General features: G+C 33.0%; 1 protein-coding gene and 1 long non-coding RNA gene across 11 annotated transcripts in view; both read right to left on the bottom strand.

Annotated features, from left to right (window-relative positions):
• Positions 1-24,473, bottom strand: part of LOC127719728 (heat shock 70 kDa protein 12A-like) — a 40,016-nt gene that overhangs the window by 6,184 nt on the left and 9,359 nt on the right. For 5 of the 10 annotated variants that reach the window (XM_052225971.1, XM_052226000.1, XM_052226017.1 and 2 more), the window contains 3 exons: positions 23,638-23,954; positions 22,224-22,442; positions 18,504-18,651 (listed from right to left, as the gene is read on the bottom strand). In XM_052225971.1, the coding sequence (XP_052081931.1) occupies positions 18,504-18,651; positions 22,224-22,442; positions 23,638-23,954 (684 nt within the window). Of the gene's footprint in view, positions 1-151; positions 371-1,598; positions 1,916-2,508; positions 2,575-3,288; positions 3,355-3,855; positions 3,937-9,075; positions 9,190-10,663; positions 11,013-16,336; positions 17,482-18,503; positions 18,652-22,223; positions 22,443-23,637; positions 23,955-24,473 lie in introns of those variants that run through there. The other 5 variants (XM_052226027.1, XM_052225992.1, XR_007990479.1 and 2 more) reach the window with 5 other exon arrangements.
• Positions 1-24,473, bottom strand: part of LOC127719900 (uncharacterized) — a 152,617-nt gene that overhangs the window by 120,011 nt on the left and 8,133 nt on the right. The window lies entirely within an intron of this gene.

Here is a 24,473-nt window from a genome sequence, read left to right as displayed (position 1 = left end):
CCGACTAATATAGTATCGGACGAATGAATGTATAGCTTTAATGGTGTGTCGGACTAATGGAATTGTAGGACAAATGTAGTGTCTGAATTTCGGGACTGTCCCTCACACCTTCTTCACTTATCACCTAGGAAATTGAATTACATGTATATACCTGGACTGCACCTTTCCTCATAAACTGTTTGGCACTATCAGTCCATATAGCAGGAACAGTCAAAACCCATCGTATTTCTTCGGCTTTGACACCAGTGCCTTGTTTTTCCAGAAGTGTCAGCAAATGGTTAACAAGTGCTTTAATTGACAGAGTAAAAACCTCTAAAGCTGCCATTGGTTTTCCAGCAATGTCTTCTATGATTATATCGTTACCTATTTTCTAAAAAATATATTTTTCATCCTTAGATAGTTGGTTGTTCTTAAAAGATGCACTATCGCACAACAACATAAATTTCACACGGAGTCTCTTCAAAGACACAATGAATAATACATCAAATTTTTATGGAAAATATAGATATAAATGTAAACAGAAGTTTACATTTATAATTTGAAATATTTTAATTTTTATGCCCCACCTACGATAGTAGAGGGGCATTATGTTTTTCGGTCTGTGCGTCCGTTCGTTCGTTCGTTCCTTCGTCCGTCCGTCCGTCCGTCCGTCTGTCCTGCTTCAGGTTAAAGTTTTTGGTCATGGTAGTTTTTGAGAAGTTGAAGTCCAATCAACTTGAAACTTAGTACACAAAGTCATGTTCCCTATGATATGATCTTTCTAATTTTAATGCCAAATTAGAGTTTTGACCCCAATTTCACGGTCCACTGCAAGAACATAGAAAATGATAGTGCGAGTGAGGCATCCGTGTACTATGGACATATATGTGTATATAATGAGATAAATTGTAAATCCAAATGAGCAGCATGTATTCGATACTACTAATCAAATATATTTTCGCATGTTAAATAGCATATGGAAGGAGTAGAAAAGGAAACTTAACTGAAAATATGATCCATTTAATTTCGATCCTTGACTTTTATTGCAAGCTGATATTAAAATATGTAGGTACAATGTTCGACCAACCCATCGGGAACTTCATATCTCTTATATGTAAGTTTTGTACATATGCAACAATAATACTAGACAGTATTATTTCAATTGTGTTTATTCGTGCTTTTTCTGAATCATTTTTACTATATTCCTATATAATTTTATGTGCCGCTGTTTGAAACTAGAAAAGGAAATAGTATAAAACTATAAGAACTAACAAATTTTAATCCCGTCACAATTTAATGTTTTTTATACATAAAAAAATTAGTAGTTTCATACTTTACCGAATTCGGCGTCGTAACTACAATCCCGTTGTTTTCGGTGGGGTTCGTGTTGCTTAGTCTTTAGTTTTGTGTGTTGTGTTTTGTGTACTATTGCTTATCTGTTTGTCTTTTTCCTTTTTAGCCATTGCTTTGTCAGTTTATTTTCGATTTATGAGTTTGAATGTCCCTCTGGTATCTTTCGCCTCTCTTCTTTGACACATATTCAGGATGTTTAAATCATTAAAAATATATTAATATGGAAGTTCATGTTTCTAAGATAAACAGGTTATGATTAACTATACCTTTTTATTATGTAAATTCATTTTAAATCTACGGAAAAAGAAATAATCCGAGTGCTCATCGTCCATAACAAGGTCTGAGTACTTATTCTCTGCTTCGTATCCAAACGCATCAAACTGCTTATCAGGATTTAACAACAAACATGTAGGTGTTTTCAGTGATAGCAGCTGTCTTCCGCCTGCATTCCAAGCTTGATTTGCGTGGATCTTTAATGGTTCAGTTTTGAAATTGCCTCTCATTGAAAAGGCATAACCTGAATATGCTGTTCCAAAGTCCAATGCTGCTACTAGTATATAATCAGGATCTTGCTCCATTTTTCCTTAAACAAATAAATGTTAACGCTTTATATATATATATATATAAGATATGGTACACGTGTAAACCACTAGAAACGAAATGACCGGACGTAGATGTTAGCAACTACAAGTTATCGTACGATCTTTAACACTGACCAAAACCCATACCGCATATGCTTGTTTTTAATCATAGTTGCAAATGGCTGCACAAGTAATTAGATTGTGTAATACAGAGGAAAAAAAACCCACAAGAGACGTAAAAATTGATACTTTACTAGTAGCAGAAACTTTAAAATGGAGAAGTGACATTAGAATACATGCATTATTGAAATTTAAGACAGTATCAGAGACGACTTTCTTTGAAACAAAACACACAAAAAAACGACCTTGGCACTCGATAGAAGTTTAGAATTACGAACAAAAATCAACATGTATCAAAACTTTCCAGTGTATCATTGAGCATCTACAGTTTGTTTATTTCTGCGTGTAAAACTTGTCATGGTGTTTGTGCATTATTGATGTAACTATATTTATCAAACTCTACAATGCTTTATCTTTAATATGTAGACATCTGAAAAATATAAACTCACTCGGAGCAATATTTTATGATTCTTACTTGGATTTAACTGTACTGATTCTAGTCTTTTGCTAACGTTTTTTAGCCCATGTGCTGGCTGCGAGACTAAAAAAAGCAACAAATCATATTACATATTCGTATCATTTTTTTATTATTTGAAGCTGTCATCAACTCGCAATGTATTTGTTGACTTAAAAGTTAGGCGAATTAACCATCATCCTTTAAACACTGAAATTGAAAGATAGGATTTTACTTTCTAAGAAAACACATAAGTTTGTATATCTTCTGCGTATTTCCTGTTCTTGTTATAAGGAAGATACCCTTTTTCGTTTTAACTGAATTAGTAAAAACTCAACTGTTTAGTTTTAGCTGCCCAATTATGAATCATGTTGGGATGTTTTACTCTGTTGCTGAATAGTGCATAAATTGATTTCTTATGATATCATGGTGACATGGAAATGCTTATTTTGCCTTTCTTGTCGTGATGGTGGAGGTTGTTATCCGTTTGGTGCTAAAGTTGCGGAATATCGCTGCAGCTAGAAGAATATTTTTAATAAGTGTTGCTCCCGACAACCTTTCTTTTAATGCTTTGATGTCGCAGTAATTATCTGGTAACCACGTGGTAAAATTTTGAGCATCCCAGAGAATTTGTTTACAAAAAATTGTCCAAATTCAATAATGGTTGTTAATCGTCCTACACAGGAACTTAGTCCTTAAAACGAACGGGAATCGAAATTCAGATACTGCTAATTATAAGTGTGTGTGTGTGTGTGTTGTATCGTTTTTATTGACACAAAGACATTTCTTTAAGACTCTTACTTGGCGATAAGGATACAGATTCCGGTCTTTCAGTAATATTCTGTAGTTCAAATCCGGTCTGTTTGGCTATTTTAAAAGCAACAAAAAAGAATGTATGATGTTAAATTTACCCTTTGCCTTTTATTATTCTCTTAAGCAATCACTGATTGACATATTGGTATCATTGTGTGCTAATACTTATACATGTGGGCATAACGTTAATGCATTAAACATGAAAGATCATGTTGTTGCTCAATATTTTGTAATTTCTTTGAAATTATGTAGAAATAGTTACCATAATTACATCAAATTTAACGACATAAAATGCATATTCAAAGAAATCAACAAATTTTAAAGAATTATAGACCAAAATTATCTGAATCATACCCTATTCTTTATCGTTTATTGCTTGCTTTCGTGAATTCTTAAAGGTTAAAGTGAGAAGCGTGTGAAAAAGTGAAGTAATAATATTTCTAATGAAAATACAATTTTCTGTATCATTAAAAAAATGTAAAAAAAGTACTCTAAAAATCATTATCTTTAAAAGTAAACTGTGTTTGAATTTTTTTTTTATTTATTAAGTCTAACCCTTCTGCCATCCTTCAGGTGTCCCTCGTGTGTACATTGTTTTTCGATCAAACAAAATGGCATTCTTGTGTTCACTTCTGCCTGAAAAGTCCATGTTTATATCATAAATGGAATACACGAATACGAATCATGATCACGCAGTATAAAATACATTTTTTTGTTTTGCTGTTTTACAAGTATTGTTTTTGCAGTCTGGCTGCGTCGAATTATAATGCCTATTTATTATTCAAAATCATGAATATTGTGAGTGTTGCGGCTGTTCATACAGGTCTATATTAATATTTGATGTGTGGGAGAAGTGAGTGGGTGGATGTCGGACGAATCCCCTATGGGAAAACAAATTAATCTTATCTAAGTCGAGATGTTCTTTTAACATTAAGGCCTCTGTGGCCGAGTGGTCTAAGTAGTCCAACGTGGTAGTTGCGTTCGACTCCAATCTTATTTGACTAGAACTGTCAGTTTTCCAACCAAAGGTCGGTGGTTCTCTCCGGGCACTCAGGCTTCCTTCAACAATAAAAACTGACCGCCACGAAATAGCAAATAATGCCGAAAGTGGCGTTAAACACCAATCAATCCAACAATCAATCATTTGACATTGACTAATGAAGTGTCACAAACCCAACTCTAGGCATTCCTGGCTACTCTGCATTATTAACATAATTTGGTCGTTCAAAGAATTTGGTGTCGATTTCAGATCTGTGAACAGCTTATCTGCTGAATTCAGTAATCAACTTGAGAAAATTCAGTTCTATTTAGAGGTGACAAAATGGATTTCGCATTTGTCAATCGTTGTACCATACAATAACTTGATGCTTACTATTAGCGATTTTGTGTTAATGAGGAAAACTTTTTCATCGACTTTTTTTTTTTTATCGCACTTCATTTAACAAATATCAATATAAAACACATGTTGTGGTATCATATAATATTAAAGAGATGTTGAATGATTGCCAATGAGACAATAATCCACCAACATCAAAAGGAGGTCATGTAAGTAGCTATATGTCACTGTACGGTCTTCAACGATGAGCAAAGTTAACCTTATACGACACGGTAAGCTATAAAAAGCCCTGACAAATTATGACACAATTCACGAGAACAAAATTATTTTGTAGTGCATTTCTTTAGAACACTTAATAAAATATTTTTAAAATCGCAACTGCTCTTTCTCAATAATACTTTTACAGTGTGTTGTACTATATCAAAATTATAGAAAAGTCTACAAGCTCTATCTCAAAGTATGGACAATTTTATGTTAAGGAGTATATTTTTCAGTTTGACAGCTTCAGACATGATGATTTTTGACTTTTTCAACTGGACCAAATCACACAACTCTACTTTAAAATTCAGACTCAAATTTTTTTGTGCATGTAATCTCGTTCCCTCCTATGGCAAGCTGGTCTCGTCAGAATTAGGTTTAAGCCATTTTTCGAAAAAAAATTTCAGTGTGTGTCTTTCATTTTCAACTCACCTGGCCCGAAGGGCCAAGTGAGCTTTTCTCATAACTTGGCGTCCGTCGTCCGTCGTCGTCGTCCGTCGTCTTAACTTTTACAAAAATCTTCTCCTCTGAAACTACTGAGACAAATTTTACCAAACTTGGCCACAATCATCATTAGGGTATCTAGTCTAACAAATGTGTCCGATGACCCTGCCTGCCAACCAATATGGCCGACATGGCTAAAATAGAACATAGGGGTAAAATGCAGTTTTTGGCTTTTATCTCTGAAACTAAAGCATTTAGAGCAAATCTGACATGGGGTCGAAATGTTCATTAGGTTTAAATCTATCTGCCCATGAAATTTTCAGACGATCAGACAACTCGTTGTTGGGTTGCTGCCCCTGAATTGGTAATTTTAAGGAAATTTTGCAGTGTTTGGTTATTATTTTGAATATTATTTTAGATAGAGATACACTGTAAACAGCAATAATGTTCAGCAAAGTAAGATCTACAAATAAGTCAACATGACCAAAATGATCAATTAACCCCTTAAGGAGTTATTGCCCTTTAAAGTCAATTTTTAACAATTTTTCGTAAATTTTTGTAATCTTTTACAAATATCTTCTCCTGAAACTACTGAGACAAATTTTACCAAACTTGGCCACAATCATCATTATGGTATCTAGTTTAAGAAATGTGTCTGATGACCCCGCCTTCCAACCAACATGGCCGACATGGCTAAAAATAGAACACAGGGGTAAAATACAGTTTTTGGCTTTTATCTCTGAAACTGAAGCATTAAGAGCAATCTGACTTCGGGTAAAAATGTTCATCAGGTTTAGATCTATTTGCCCATTAAATTTTCAGACAAATCAGACAACCTGTTGTTGGGTTGCTGCCCTTAATTGGTAATTTTAAGGAAATTTTGCAGTTATTGGTTATTTTGAATAATATGTTAGATAGAGATAAACTGTAAACAGCAATAATGTTCAGCAAAGTAAGATCTACAAATAAGTCAGCATGACCAAAATCTTATTGGAGATATTGTCCTTTAAAGTCATTTCTGCAATTTTTTGGTAATTTTTGTAAACTTTTTTCAAAAATCTTCTGCTTTAAATTTAACTACTTAGCCAAATTAAACCAAACTTGGCCTCAATCATTATTAGGGTATCTAATACTATTTATTATGATTTTAACCAATTAAACAATATTTTAAAAACCACAGTAGATACAGTTGAGTGACACAGGCTCTTGAGAGCCTCTAGTTTTAAATCTCAGTGTGTCTTTTTGAAATCTCAGTGTACTTTTCAATTCTCAGTGTGTGTTTTTAAGTTTTTTAATCTCAGCGTGTTTTGTTTTAAATCTCAGTGTGAACGAAAAAATGGTTTAAACATTTGAACATAGTTTTGACGAGAACGGCTTGTCATATACCCTCCTTTCTATTTTATGCATTAAATATAAAGAAATAAATTTGGAAGGTGTAAGCAAAATAATTGCAATTAATATATTCTCTACACTAGGAACTATATTCGTACAATAACTGTGACCTTTTATGCCAAAACAATAAACGAAAACAAAAATGGCAGACAGCAACATAAGACAACCACTTATTACAGGTGACATGCACATTACACACAAATACTGTTTCCTGATATCCTGTTTAAAAACAAACTACATTATTTATCTGATGTTTGAGTACAGTTCTTTAGGTGCCATTTCATCAGTTTGCGGCCAACCAATGCCGATTTGTATTAGGATATGAGTTTCAAAATAAAAATTCAAACGGCAAATCAATATTTAGGTAAATCAGATGTCATCTTCTGAGCATCCTTTCTGTGCATGTTGAAAAAATACTTTTTTGGTTTAAAAATATTTTACCAAGATAATTCAATATACAACAAAAATATCTAAAACTTGAAATTTAAAGATTGAACTATCAAAAAGTTGAGTGTCGTTAAGTGTAATTAAATTTTCAGAAAAAAATCCTTTTAAAATCAAGGGCAGATAATTATATTGAATTTGATAGAACAATTTCTTTTTTTTCACTTTCTCCAAGAAACTAAGGCCCATGACTCCTTAGTTTTATTTGATATTTCGCTTGTATTCATGAAAAGCAATTCCTCATAGAATTTTGACAATTTTGCTCATGTTGACTTATGTGTAGATCTTCTTTTCCTGATATTTTTGCGGTTTACAGTATATCTCAATCTATAAAGATACATGTATTAAGGTCTTCATCAGCACCTCATAAGGAACATTTATGACATGTTTGGTTTCATTCCATTCAGTGCTTCTCTAGAAGAAGCATTAATGTATGTATTTCACATAGGGTCTTATGTTAAACTAAGTTCCCTGCTGGCGGCCATCTAGGATGATGGTTCGGCTACAAAGTAACAACACTTGGTCAGCACCTCATTAGGAACAAGCATGCCATGTTTGGTTTCATTCTATTCAGTGGTTCTCAATAGAAAACATTAGTATGTATTTCCCATAGGGTCTATGTTAAACTTACTCCACCTGCTGGCAGCCATCTTGGATGACAAATCAGCTACAAAGTAACAACACTTGGTCAGCACCTCAAAAGAAACATTCATACTATGTTTGGTTTCAATCCATTAAACGGTTTTCTAGAAGAAGACATCTGTAAATATTTCCCATAGGGTCCTTTGTTAAAATTAGTCCCCCGCTGGCAGCTATCTTGGATGATTGATTGGCTACAAAGTAACAACACTTGGTCAACACTTCATTAGGAACATTCATGCCATGTTTGGTTTCATTCCATTTAGTAGTTCTCTAAAAGAAAACATTTGTATGTATTTCGCATAGGGTCCTATGTTAAACTAAGTCCCCGCTGGCGGCCATCTTGGATGATTGATTGCCTACAAAGTTACAACACTTGGTCAGCACCTCAAAAGGAACATTCATGCCATGTTTTATTTAATTTCATTAAGTGGTTCTCTAAAAGAAGACATTTGAATGTATTTCCCGTAGGGTCCTATGTTAAACTAAGTCCCTCTCTGGCGGCCATCTTGGATGATGGATCGGCTTCAAAGTAACAACACTTGGTCAGCACCTCATAAGGAACATTCATGCCATGTTTGGTTTCAATCCATTCAGTGGTTCTCTAGAAGAAGTTCAAAATGTAAAAAGTTAACGACGACGACGACGGACGACGGACGCCAAGTGATGAGAAAAGCTCACTTGGCCCTTCGGGCCAGGTAAGCAAAAAATAACTGTTAAGCAGACACAAAACAACTTTTTTTCATTTGCTCAAAATAGAATAACAAGCTAGCAACACGATATCATGTGAAAATTAAAAAATCAACACATAAAAAATAATGATAAAGATGGCAGACAACAGATGGGAATAAGCAAAAAATGGATAAAACTTTGATTGAAGACCTATAACTGTTGCTGTCTCTGTCTGGTTATAAAAAAAACAAAATATGGACTGTTTTTTTCTTAACTTTAGACTTAGGCCGTATAACTGTACCTCTTTGCTAGCTACCATTATTGGCATTAAATGTAGGTCAAAAGTTGCATTGTAGACGCAATTTTCAGTCAACAGTTTAGTTCCTTTTCTTGTCAAAAAATTGTAAATAAAAAAAAACAACAGTTTAAGGATGATAACTAAAGTTTTAAGTTTGCAAGGTCACCAATCCAATTTGAAATGCATGAGCATCATATTCAAACAAGAACCATTAACGAAGTTATTAACGTTAGTAATGTACATGTAGTTTTAAATGTAGTTTTGACTATGAATATGTTGGTACTCGGATTACCTTTTGGTTTTTCTCTCTGTTGCCTCGGCGTCTCGCATTTTACACACTTGTCTTTATTTGCGTCGTTATATTCGTGACAGTTGAAACACACCCACATTTTTATTCAAATTCAAACTGCAAAGAACAAATAAATGTACTATGATATAATGGTATTTGTTACTTTTTTTATTGTCAACATGGATGGTGGGAACTGATGGATTGTGTTCATGGTGTGTATTATGATACCAGTCATACATGATACACTTGAATTAATGAATAATTATAGATATTTCAACATTTTAGCAAACTATACATTCATTCCGATAAGGAAATGACTAAACTGCGTTTCTATGTAAGTTATCTATGCTTAAAATGCAATTTCATCTCAAATTTTTTCAAGGGAGAATATGAGCTTTATGATTTGGTGTAAGATGTTGGAGTTCGCTATTAAGATAAATATTGTCCATTGTTGGATATAGTTCATATAGATATTGACCTCTAGATGTATTTTATATTGGGTCATTCCAAACAAAAATAATATATGTTAAAGACAGTTCAAGTATTTTTTTTCTTTTAATCATTATTAAAATTGTAAAAATAAATGTATTTCGGAATATGAAACCCTGATATTTCGAAGTTTAAAGATATTTGGAAACCAGCGGAAAATCAGAAAAAATCAAGCAATAGCAGTTTTGTAAAAGGTAAACGGTTTTTTCCGACATAACAGGATTATACGACATTACCATAAGTTTTGAACACAACAAACCACCGAATCCCCCGCTAAAAAGACGTACAAACAACAAAGAATTACACATGGTCCTGATAGCTGACATTGTAAAGACACAAAATGTGATGGCTTTATTCAAGAATACAAGTCAATCAAAAATCTATACAGTCCAGCACAGGCTAGGATAACCACCAATCTGCACAAGAAATAAAAAAAAAAACGGCACACAATTAAAACAGGGTCGAGATATGCCCGCTTTTTTAAATAAGTTATCTAAAGCAGCCACAGTTGCCGCTCAACTAAAAAAAATCCATTTTGTCATAATTTACACAAATTAAAAGCATTGTCACCAAATTTTTAGGAGATAAGTTTGCCTTTCTGGGTTAATTCTTGCAGGTTTCAGTATTTGGTATTTGGCCTTTGTCATCCGCCACGTAACTTAATTATCGACCATGTAAATTGTCAACCATGTAAACCATGACTTGACGGCGTATCTATTGCCATTGAACTCATCTATACTGTCTACAGTAAAAAAGGGGCGGGATTGATACAAACATTGACAACGAAAGTACCCCATACAACTTGATGGTAAATGAATCCAATTCAAATGGTTCGAAAATAAAGCTTAAATGCGACGAAATTATAAAATCCTTAATTTAGCACATTGTGCAAACAATACATATGGACAAGAATTTAGCTACTTGACACTTAGAAGTTCGTCGGTTAATAATTCGTTATAAAGAGATTAATGATTTCTTGTAAAAATTTATTAAGCATTGTACACAAAACTTATCGTTTACATGATGATTTTTTTTTTTGCACAACAAAACTACTGAAAAAATATCAAAGACGTATCTTAAATACTGAAAGTAGACTTCTTACCTTAAGACCTAGGTACAGTAATGTATTAGCTTCTAAATATAACCACACAACCGTAAGATCACTAACTACAAGGTTTACCGGTAGAGTTACTAACAACCTTTACCTTTAATATGTGACCCTACCTAATGATTGTGTCGATAAAGTTATTAATGTTTCAGTTTTTATTGTATATCGATCTTAAAATTAAAAAAGCACAAGTTGAATTCAGTTCTACCAACAATTCTTTTTTTCAAATATCGATTAAAATCCACTTCTGGTTTATGTAATAATCCCCTGATTTGCTTATATTTTATTATCCAAATTTCATGTCCCTGTTCCACCTCGGACGCTGAAAAGCATATTATGTTCTTAAAAGATAAAATAGTATTTAGGTCACCTTAATTATTCATTTTACACTAATGTGAATGCGGCGACACGTGACGAAACAATATATAACTATAGGCATTTACTGAAAGTATGTTTGCAACAAATGAAAGCAGCAGTTTTATAACAGACCTAAAAGAAAGTCCAATCTACTGGTGTGATATGTATGGAGATTGTTGTGAATATAAAAACAAGAGGCTCTCAAGAGCCTGAATCGCTCACCTGTAATATTTTGCTTAAATCTTTCATCAATGATTATTTTTGCTTTTCAATATATATTAATGAATGGCTTAAAACTTCCATTGAAATGTTCTTTGTATCTGTCATATTTTCTTCAAAATCAAAGAAATGCATTTTACCCCTATGTTTCATTTTAACCATAGTGGCTATGTTTCTTGACGTACAAGAAAATAAAATAAAAAAAATATACTAGATACTCTGAAACTCATTCAGCCCAAGTTTGGCTCAAATTGATTCAGCAGTTTCAAAGGAGAAGATTTTTTAAAGTAAGCAATGAAACTAAAAGAACAAATTGTGAAAAATTGATTTTAAAGGGCAATAACTCCTTAAGGGGACAATTGACAATTTTGGTCATACGAACTTATTTGTAGATCTTACTTTGCTGAACATTTTTGCTGTTTACAGTTTATCTTTATCATTAATAATATTTAAGATAATAACCAAAATCAGCAAAATTTCCTTAAAATTACCGATTAAGTGGCAGCAATCCAACAATGGGTTGTTAAATTCATCTGAAAATTTCAGGGCTGACAGAACTTGGCCTAATAAACATTTTTACCTCTCATCAGATTAGCTCTAAATGCTTTGGTTATTGAGATATAAGCCAAAAATTGCATTTTACCCCTACGTTCTATTTTTAGCCATGGCGGCCATGTTTTTTTAGAAACAGAAAATAAAACACAAACTTTATTCCAGATACCCTTACAATCATTCAGCTTAAGTTTGGTTGGAATTGGTTCTGTAGTTTCAGAGAAGAAGATTTTTTAAAGTTAGAAAACATGATAAACAAATTGTTTAAAATTGTCCTTAAAGGGCAATAACTCCTTAAGGGGTCAATTATCAATTTTGATCAAATGAACTTATTTGTAGATCTTACCTTGCTGAATCATTAATAATATTCAAGATAATAAACAAAAACTGCAAAATTTCCTTAAAATTACCAATTTAGTGGCAGCAACCCAACAATGGGTTATCAGATTCAACTGAAAATTATAGGGCTGATAGAACTTCACCTAATGAACACTATAACCCCAAATTAGATTTGCTCTAAATGCTTTGGGTTTTGAGATATAAGCCAAAAACTGCGTTTTACCCCTATGTTCTATTTTTATCCATGGCGGCCATGTTATATAAAACACAAACTTTATTCTAGATACCCTAAGCATCATTCAGCAAAAGTTTGGTTGGAATTGGTTCAGTAGTTTCAGAGGAGAAGATGTTTGAAATAGATTACACCAGACGGACAGCGACGGACGCCAAGTGATGGCAAAAGCTCACAGTTCCTTAGGAATGGTGAGCTAATAAGAAGATTTGGTATAATTGCCAATGAGACAACTCTCCACCAGAGACCAAATAACAGCTATAGGCCACCGTACGAACTTCAACAATGAGCAAAACCCATACGCATAGTCAGCTATAAAAGGCCCCGAAAAGACAAGTTTAAAACAATTCAAACGAGAAAACTAACGGCCTGATTTATGTGAAAAATAATGAACGAAAAACAAATATGATATACAGCAACAAACGACAACCACTGAATTACAAGCTCCTGACTTGGGACAGACACATGAAGAGTGCGTTGATCTTTGTTAACTCTATATTGGGCTCATATAGAAAATAATTGAATTAGAAGGTAACCCGAAACAAAACAAATTTCATAAGTTAAAGTAACGCTGTGCATTACCATTCAGATCCAACAATTCTCTTCTTTTAATACATGCATACTAAAAATGTTTTGTAATAGACAAGTGCTTGTGCTTGAACAGTAAGCAGTTGCTCTATAAGTAGCATTTACGGATTTTATGAATTATGGTAAACTGTTTTAATTATTTTTAAACTGTTTTGATTCAAATTCAACATTTCGATTTTGCCCCCTTAATTAAACAATTTCAATGAATATTGGTCGCGCTTTTTTCATCACAACAAAATTGACCTAAATAACTTAAGGTGTGTGTGTATATCTTTTTACTTCTGTTTAACTACCCGCTATCACAAATACGATAGCCTAATAAATGTATCTGATTTAAATAAACAGTTCCAAGAATTAGGTATTTTCAAAAAATCTTTATATAGGTAGAAGAGTGAACTAGGTCATTTAAACTTTTGTAAATTTTAAGTCTTACTTTTAAGGTTCGTTGTTTAGGTTGAACTCAGTTGAGAAAGGTCATTTTGAAATATTTCAATCATTTGGCTGCCGTCGTCTGTGGTCCATCGTCTGTGGTCCGTCGTCCGTTAAATTTTGAAGTTTTTATTTTGTCTCTGAAACCTTTAGCATAATTTTAACCAAACTTCGTGAGATTTATGTGTACAATGTCTTCTAAAAGCCATCCTAATTTTCATCTGATCAAGAGTCAACTTCTTTTCTGTTTGGCAACTTTTCAAAATCTTCTTCTCTTAAACTACAAGGCGAAATGTTTTAAAACTTCACAGGATTGATGATAACAAGACTCCCTTAAAACAGTTCTGACATAATGTTGATCAGGTGGCAAGTGGCAGGACATATTTCCCAATGAACCCCTTTAGAAAATAGTACTTGCACAATCTTCCCTTAAACTTCATGTCCACTGGGAAATAATAAAAATATGACAGGAATGATGCTTAGAAGTTCTCTACAAACCATCCTCGTCTCGGTCGGACTATAAACATGGGAACCAAAAGGTACTCTATGGTTCTGATTGGCTAATTTTCAAATAATGTCTTCTGTTTAAATACAGGGTGGAATAATTTTTGCAACTCCAGATGATTCACAATGAAACACTATTGAAAATCACATTTTCTCATTTTTTTAAACTACATAGCCAATAAGAAAAAAACCGATGGCAAACATGATGTATCGAAGATTTTCTACAAATTGACCTCATTCGGTTTTGATTTGACGATAAACTTAAACAGGTCGGGACCTTTTGAATTCTTACGTCAGAATACATTTGCATAGTACTTTCTCAAATACAAATGTGAACATGTCAGTGAGAAATTGACCAATCGACACAATAAACCATAATGCGGTGCGGGATACTACGAGTTTACTATCACCTAAGTGGAATTTGGTAGAAAAGTGTCTTTTTGTAATGTATCTCGGAATCTCTGGTTTATCATTTTTGCTCATCTAATGTTATATAATTATGTAATAAATTTAACATAATCTTCAATTTGCATGTTCAGATTTTAAAAATATCGTTTACCGGCATCAGCATTCTAGTTTTTTCATCGTATCAAGTAGCAAAGAACAGGTGCATTCATTTCATGTTAAATTGATATCGAACTGTCCATTGTCCAGTTAAAATCTTCTTAGCTTTTTAAAACTAGTTAAAATATTTTAAAGGAATGGGTTACATAGTCTGTGTGCTCTTGATATTTTCGTATCGCATATTCTTAATTCTTTACATAATCAATTCTATTTCATAAAGAATATAGAATACGGCACAGAAATCCTACTTGTTATCAAGCACTTAAATGCTGCAAAGCACCATGGCTTTAAAGACATGCACATAATTTATATGCACAGATGTCCCAGTCTATATATTATATAGACTGGGACATCTGTCTATTGTTGAAGACCTTATGTTGACCCTTAGCTGTTTTTTGGTTATTTATGTCGTTTGGTTGCTGTCTCAATGAAATCATGCCACACCTCATTCAATCCCTAGCCGTAGTTTAAAACCTGTTAAGTGACATCATATACTCGTACACGTGTATTTAGCAAAAGTAAGGGAAAATAAAGGGGATGGTTTATTATTTCATGACACAGAATAACTACGTGCAAAAGAAATAAAATGAAATAATAGTAACCGCATTTTTGTTTGGATTATTAAAGTTTCACTACTAAAATCTCATAAACTAATTACACAGTTACACAGACGATTAGTATTTACAATAAAACAATGATAGTGCAATTTTCAGTGCATGTGGATGCACTAAAAAAAAACACTATCTGATCATCTCTAAGGGCTTGCATCATTCGTTTTTGGACAATGCCACTTTTTTTTTTATCTTTGCAATGACAGCAGAAAAACAAAATGTAGGTTAAATATCAATAAATATATATAAACTCTGTACAAAAAAAGAAAAGATTTGTGAGTGCGTCAAACGGATATTTGGCACTCGCTTTCCCAATCTTATGAAATATCTGAAAAGTTCAGGCGCCTCCCGTTTTCAAAATCTGAATGAAAGTACAACTAGTTATCTTTTGAGTTTTTATTATTATTATTTAGTATCGTTTGGTTGCTTTGTTTATCGATTTATATTAGTGGCTATTGTGCGTGTATTTCAATCACTATTTTCTTCGGACAGAAACATTTATTCGTTAATCTGAGCATGTTAATAGTGCTTTATATCATGGTCTGTAAATGTAATCACATAAGAAGAAAAAAATATCATGATATCTTTTTCCGGCAATCTGGGAAAAATGCGTTGCATGTCAGTAAAAACATGTGTTCTCGGTTAATTATAAGCAGTCCATCACGCATTGCAACTAATTAATTTCCAGGTAAAAACTAATTGAGTATTCAAGCTAAATTATGCATACCCGTATCCGACCTAATAAATGCCAGAGGCGATTTTTAAATCTAAATTTTTCCAAAATTTTTAAAGAATATAAATTATAAATAAGATAGCGTATTCTTGAGAAACAAACATGATTAATTTATCAGATTAATACAATAAGCTCAAACTTAAAAAAAAAATCCCCAAAAGACAGTCGAATTAAATTCAATATCTAATTGATGATAGATTGACGGATGGCTGTTCAGCGTTTGCTCTTACTCTTTAATGCTGCGTACGTAGCGGAGAAGCAGCAAATACCAATAAGCAGTTTGGTTTAATCCTGCCGGGTATCGAACCCACGTGCCCACCGAATCTGATGTTTCTAGTTAAACCCAAATTGTGATATACTTAGTGCTTATTAGTCATCCAAATCAATATGACCACCAGCGGTTTTGTTTTATTATACATTTATTGTATATGTCTCTTATTAAAAAGAGTTCGCTTATGCAAGTGGAAACCAATAGACAACATACTTCATACATGTAAATCTACAACACTAGCTTTTTTTTTTATAAACATCAATCAATCTTATGAAATATATATGAATTTTTATTTATTATTAAATCATGTAAATTCACAATGGGCAAAAATATATAATTCTGAAATGTATTTACTAATTTAGTTCAGGTTAAATGTAGACGAAATGGTTTCTCCAGTAAGTATATCTGTCGCTGTAACACCCAACTCAGTATTACCGAACAGGAACGCCACTCTCAATTCTCGTTCTGTTTCACTTGCTTTTGAGAACGAAATCTTCATTGAACCGAGAAGAGTACAACCTTTTTCGTCCACGTACATCGGTTTCTCTTTTGTCGATGCATAAAGGGACAGTTCCCACGGCTCTTGGTCATTGCAATCCACGGTGAAATTGTGTTCAATTGCGGTATTAATATCAACTGTGTCATTTTTGCGGACTATTACTTCAAACAGGCCATCACAAAATTCTCCATCTTCCTCTATGACAAGGTGCTCCTTGTCGTGAATGTTCGCATCAAAAGGTAAACTAGTTCCTGTGCCATAGGTATACTGCATCACGCGAGATGTTATATAATCCGGTTTGTGACCGAAAAGACAAGCTCCTTTCAGAACAGCTAAACCCGCTTCATCTGGGTTTATAACTCTCTTATCCGGAAACGCCCGCTTAATTGCATCTTGAACAAGAGCACATTCAGAAAAACCACCAACCAACAAAATCTGTGATACATCAGCTGATGGCGTTTTCTCAAAAATGTCTTTCATGAGAGATACAATACTTTCAATTGTTGGCTTGAAAATATCTTTAACGATTTCAGAGTCTATTCGGAGTTTGCCACATTTTAGAGTGACTTTGTTGCCATATTTTGACGCACGTACAGCAGACTCAATGTCCTTGTTAAGAAGTTTCAAACAACAACTATTTATCGATGGATAAGGTATGCAAATGGTTATTTTTGAATTTTTGTCTGGTTCAATTATTCGTTTGACTGTTTCAAATTCGAGAAACAGATCCAAATACGAAGATGAATCTTCTTCCTTTAATGCGTTCATCAATGGACGTCCAAATATATCCACAAATATCTGCAAAAATCTTTCATCAACGGAGGTACCTCCGCAATTATTGCCTGTAGCACTAGACAACTCTTTCAGATGCTCATTTGAAACCTTTTCATGAACAGTTATATCAGCTGTGCCACCTGAATATTTAAAGATGTGCTATGAACATCTGTAGATATTTATTTATTGAAATATCACTGTTTAACTTTTCACGACTTCTGATGTGTTAATATCAAAATAATTTTATCAAAATAATTTTATCTGTTCATATCGAAACAATTTTATGGAATATATTTTTGCGTTACATATTTTGTATTAACTTCTATTTTTGATTTTGTTCTGAATTGCTTTGTATATGCAACCGTACACAATACAAACGGTGTCATTTTTCCGTTATATATTTAAAATCATGCTACAATGAACAGTAGTAAATGTTTTTTTCTTGTAAATTGTAATATACGTCATGGTATATGCATATTTCAGGGAGGACATCAACAGAAGTTAACATAACATTGAGAATGGAAATTGGGAATATGTCAAAGAGACAACAACCCGGCCAAAGAGCAGATAACAGCCGAAGGCCACCAATGGGTCTACTTGGATGTGTGTAAATATTAATCAAGAAAGCATTTAAAGTATGAAATGTACTTTATTTTTAATGCAACATGCATTTCCTATCATAATTTGCTTGATAGAGGGTTGCTGCTTACTATTGAACCGAGGGTTCCCAGTGTTGAAGTTGAAATCATCCCTTCGAAGATTTTACAAACGCCGTCACGAATTGGTTGACCGTAAATGGAATATCTGTTTCACAGATGCAGCGTTTGTGGTCCAATTATCGTAACCACAATCCCGTCCTCTTTTCCTCGAATGTGATCTACTAAGTTAGACTTATCACCAGGGGTGTACTTACACGAGCAACACGACGGGTGCAACGTGTGAAGCAGGATCTGCTGAACCTTCCGGAGCACATGCGATCATCCCTGTTTGTGTTTTGGTGGGGTTCGTGTTGCTCAGTCCTTAGCTTTCTATGTTGTGTTTTGTGTACTGTTGTTTGTCTTTTCGTCGTTTTTCGTTTTTTGTCATTACATTGTCAGTTTGTTTTCGATGTATGAATTTGAAAATCCCTTTGGTATCTTTCGTCTCTCTTTTATTAACATACCTCCAAGATCAACGACCATATATTTTGTTCCAGGTTTGGCCATTTTAAAATCAGCTCCGTTAAGTTTCTCTGTTGGTAAGTATTGACAAAATATAGATGCTGCTTCCGGTTCTAAAGCTATATATAGTTTATTTTCTGGTATTCCAGCCTTTAATAAAGCATAAGAAAAGATAAAATAATCTACCCTATATCATGTTTATTATCAAATTATTCTACTAAAATATCATCAGGGCATATAATCTAGCGACACATTACTTACATGACAAAATTGTTTCTTTCATAAATTATGCTTGGTCATTTATTTTATTGTTTGTGTTATATATAACACTTCGTCTTATTTCAAATGTGAAATTTTCGAAATAGCGCAAGTCTTATGAATGTGTGATTGTTATACACTGTACTATACTACATTTGTTTTATGACACTGCTTTTTATACAACTGCAATAGTAGGACTGAAATATTTCTTTATCGTGAGCATCACCACAATTATACCAAAGTATGTGAATAATGGATGAATGTTTTAGTAGGACTGGTAAAACATTACATATATATTCCGTATGATTGAAAAAAAATACAAATCTGTGGATCAACACGTGTTTCTGGAATAACCTTCGTACCCAAAATGTATATATGTTATTATGTAGGAAACGAGCTTGAATTGGAATAACTCGCTATCCACCGCATTTATTCAAAGAGACACCAATAGCGTGCTTAACATCAGAGCCAATAAAACGATTGAATACATAAAAGCAAAACGAGCCTTCATAGAATACAAAAAAATGAAGCCGAAATGGTAAAACTTCAACTTTGCCTATAAGAGTTGCAACCTTTGTAATACTTTTATGAACCGAAAATAACTCAAAACATCTTTACATCATTCCAAGACAGGTACGCTGACTTCTTGCTAAATGATGCCCATAGAGATAGTCAACCAGCAGCTGGAAAGACCCGGTTGTGAAAAACAAATTATTTACTAGCACATTAAAACATTTTCTCTGAAATAAATTGTCTCCATTCACACCCAAAAATTGAAATCAAACGTTGTATAACTGCTTCAATACACGAGGTTCTATATGACCAAAGGGACCTAAACAGAATGGTCAATCCACCAGAGATCAATTTTGCCCGAGGGTAAAGTAAGTTTCTAAAACATTTCTAAATTCATCAATGTACAATTTAAGAAAGGTATGTTATTAAAAATACCGACGCACTGTTACTATGCTGATGATGTTAACCTTGGGAACTAGCAATCCACCAACAGCCGTATATGCAGGAAACTAAAATAACAATTTATGAATGTGGTACGTCCGAAGCACTTTTCTGGATTGACCATCAGCAAGGATCGCTCAAACCAAAAAAAGTGAAAGTCATTGGTGTATACCAACTTAAATGCACTAGGAGCTGTAATACCAAAAAAAGAAAATCTAAATCCAACCAAGGCCAACTTTGCCCGATGGAGACTCTTAATAACGTTAAACTTATCAACAGAGAATTTAAGAAAGATGTGTTAATATCATGTCAATACTGAAACATTGACTAGAACTAATGATACTTTCGGGGTTCTAAAAATATACCAAATCAACTACAAGAATTATTACGAGGTAATAATTCATAGAAAGGCTTATCATTTTACCTGCACGTACATTTTACTCCGAGTCAAGCAGTATATCCTCTGACATTCGTACGACGTATTTGGATCGACCTTGTTGCGGATTAAACCAAAGACAATCGCACACTTGAGAAAACACGATACCATGGGACCACCAATGAGACAAATAATTAAAGAATCGAATGGGAATCAATAATATGAAATCAATGTATTATCCCTATGTTACAACCTTTTCATGACAAAATCATGAGCCTCGGTGTCACATTGGTTAAGTAGTTAATCTAAAATACTGTCAACTCACATTAAACACACACATACAAACCACAAAAATCGACGAAATGAATATTATTCGCAAGCATAGGATTTCAATGGCTGAATTAAACAGTTTCTTTGATAAAACAGAAAGGAAAAAAATGTTGAATCGGTATACTAGTACACTAATTCTCAAGAAAGCTGTATCTAAATTCAAATTCAAATGTTTGATATCAGCAGAAAAAAATACTAATATAGAATACGGACATGTAGTATGACTACTGAGGACAAAGCGTTCTATCAGATACCAACTGACAAGCATGTACAAATGTACCAAATGATTCTAGTTTTTGGTATATATGCTTATAGTTTTAAGTTACAGATCAAGTTTGAGTTTCTTGTTGATGGGATTAAATTTGTGAGAGTTATTGACCTAGGAAATTGAGAATTTTGCCAAATTTTCATATTTTCTTACAACTAGTTTAGGACATAGTATTGCTCTGAAACTTTCAATAATTATATGGACCTTGCTAAAATCCAGGATAGTCTATTGCAATCCCCTAAAGTCCATCATCTGTCAACTTTTCATGAATTGATTATCAGATTGAAAACTCTGAACAAAACCTGACCAAACGTTGCAGCAATTTTCCTTACAAGGATCTCTGAAAGATTAAAAAAAAACAACACCTACTCCGTTTCCAAGCAAAAAATGGGTTGTTATGGTGATACAATAGGTTGCTATGGTGATGAAATTAAAGAGAGTCCCACGTATTTTTCTATTTAATTTGGTAAAGTCATGATAAAGTAGTATCCAAACTTTATTACTACAATGCTCACTATGCTGTACACGTTTGCTCTAAAGAGAGTCTCACGCATTTTTCTATTTAATTTGGTAAAGTCATGATAAATTAGTATTCAAACTTAATTACTACAATGCTCACTATGCTGTACACATTTGCTCTTTTCAAAAAACCACTCTAGAAAATTTGTTAATTTCACAAAATTCCATGATTCAGAAAAATTGAAAATATGCCTTTTTTAGTATATTTAAAAAAAATATCTACAAATTTGGTTGAAGTACATTCAATCTTAACTTAAGTACTTATTTCAATGTTGCATATGAAAATTTTTGAAAAAGTTTGATTCCATTCATAATCAGGCTCTGAATTGTAGTGATTTAGCTGATTTTTGAAAGATTTTACCACTGATAACTACCAAAAATTAGAGAGTCCGTTACCACTCATATTTTCCCACTCAAATTAATTTTTTTAGCAGTATTCAATTACTGCTTCTATATAAAAATAAGGAGATATGGTATGATTGCCAATGAGACAACTATCCACCAAAGTTCAAATGAAGTACCAGGCAATTTATAGAAAACATTTGAAACACTCATACATCGTACTCTGCCTTATTCTTATAAAGAGCTGTACTTAATGAGTCTCTACTTTTGTGTGTAGTATTATGGGAGTAGCTGTCTCTCCATATTTTATCAATATGACGACGTTGTTGTCCGACTATTTCTACTCATGCATATTTCCTTATCCGATTCGTTCACATTTTATCTTATTGTTTTTCCTTCTGCACATGCATCTTTTTTACAATTCGATTTGTCTTGCAAGTGCTCTTAATCAATTTTTTATAATGTGTAATGATATAACTGCAACATACTGCATTTCGTAAAGAAATTCAGCTGAAACTTACATATTATTTAATGTTTGCTTTGAAAATAAACAGAAACAACAAATAAACGAAAATACCAAACCAGATACAAAACATTAAAATGAAAAAAAAAAGTATCTCTACACATTGATACCTTATCATCTATTTAATAAAAACTTAACTTTAATTTAGATACCTGAACTGCACCTTTTCTCATAAACTGTTTAGCACTATCAGTCCAGATAGCAGGTACAGTCAGAACCCAGCGTATTTCTGCCAATTTTACACCAGTACCTCGTTTTTCTAGATGTGCCATCACATGCTTGACAAGTGTTTTAATTGACAGCGTGAACACATCTAAAGCTGCCATTGGTTTTCCTGCTATGTCTTCTATGATCAGATCGTTACCTATTTTCTAGAGAAATATTTTAAGAATAGTAAAGAAATGTTAAGACAGTCGGCATTTATTCAAGACAGACGGTATTCACATGTGTTACAAAGATAAATTGAATATAATAATAGGTTTATGGGAATATATTAATGTATGTATGATCGTGTTTGAGGCATAAGAATTTGAAAAACTAAAATATCGTAATTTTTCCTATGAAATCAATGTTAAACTGTGCGAAAAGTAATATGATTTTCAATCATCTGAAACTTTTTGGTCATAGATTTATTTATATGTGTGCTTGAAATATATTGAAAACATGGAGATCACTGTGCAAAATATTTTATTCAATTGCGTAAGAAAATACCGAAGTGTGTAGAAACCATCCTTAATGTGTGTTTTTATTCACTATAATAATTCTCTATAATTCATCTATTTTTTTCAGAAAACGATATTTTTCGTTTTTGTTATAATGTGTATTTTAAACACGAGTGCACGTGTTGTCATGCTAAGCATACCTAACTTTTAATGCAAAGTATCGAAAAACAGAAAGTAGGTATTCGACAGTCATGATAAGCGCTTACATGCAAAATTATACTTTTCCGTGCTACTTAATGGATGTGGATACAACAGTGGATTTTTATTCACGAACTTAGATACTATTGTAAAGAAAAATATTACTCGGTGGTTCTTAAATTGTTTGTTGAGTATACTCCATATTGGCAAGGATTTTAGTATCACTGTTTTTTTTTAATTAAATACTAGTATTATTTTATTCAAGTTGTTGTCCTGCTTGTTCTGCCATACTTTTAATGTACAACTTTAATATTATTCCGTCGTTTGTGACAAAAAAGTGAGGCTTAAAAGTACCTACAGAACTAGGTTAGCCTCGTTACAATTGATTATGCCTGCTCCAAACAGAAACCTCATACATTAGTTTTGTCCTTTATAGATTTTGTAGTGATTGCAGACTGGTAGACTACTTTGTTCACAGGGTTGATAATTTGTGTGATTTAGAACCTTACATTACTAGTCTACTGTTGAAGACCGTAAGTTACGTCATTTCTTGTATTATTTTTAAATTAAAGGACGCTTTGCAAACGACATAGAATCAACATCGATTTTGTAATCATACAGCAAGTTGAAAAGGTATGATCTTCGTTAAACATGAAGTATGTTAATTGGATATCAAAGTATCTTAAATATCTATGAAGAATAATACCTTCTTATTGTGTAAATTCATTTTAAATCTACGAAAAAGAAAATAACCCGAGTTGGTATCGTCCATGGCAAGGTTTGCGTATGTAGTTTCTGCTTCGTATCCAAACGCTTCAAATTCCTTATCAGGATTTAATAACAAGGCTGTGGGTGTTTTCAGTGAAAGCAACTGTCTACTCCCTGCATTCCAAGCTTGATTTACGTGGATCTTTAATGGGTCAGTTTTGAAATCGCTTCTCATTGAAAAGGCATAACCTGAATATGCTGTTCCAAAGTCCAATGCTGCTACTACTAAATAATCAGAGTCGTGCTCTTTTTTGCCTTTGAAAAAAAAAGATGATTCATTTACTGTTCAAAACGATTGGTTGTTTAACAGTAACAAGTAATGAAAATGTGTAATGCATAAAACAAACACTCTATCAAGTTGCATTAAAAAGTGTCAATACTATAGCATCGGTTTTACTAAAGAAGAGATATCAGACTATAACCATATTCAAAATAAATCAGAGTTTTCATTCTTCAAACTGATAATATGTTAAAAAAAAAAGTAAAATAACAAAAATACCGAACTACAAGGAAAATTCAAAACGGAAAGTCCTTATTCAAATGGCAAAATCAATATGTCAAACACATCAAACGAATTGAAAACAACTGTCATATTCCTGACTTGGTAAATGCATTTCCTTATGTAGAAAATGGTGGATTAAACCTGGTTCTATAGCAAAACAGCACTACAGTAATATAATTGTAGAATGCATATATGAACGATCACTTACAGATAATATTCCAGATATCAAGAATACTCCTTTAGAATGGCAACCGCCCATTGTATAACGTTAG

The sequence above is a fragment of the Mytilus californianus genome, unplaced genomic scaffold, assembly GCF_021869535.1.
Source record: "Mytilus californianus isolate M0D057914Y unplaced genomic scaffold, xbMytCali1.0.p SCAF_1, whole genome shotgun sequence".
Lineage (NCBI taxonomy): Eukaryota > Metazoa > Mollusca > Bivalvia > Mytilida > Mytilidae > Mytilus > Mytilus californianus.
Note: the sequence above shows the minus strand (reverse complement) of the source record. Positions and strands in the feature narration are given on the sequence as shown.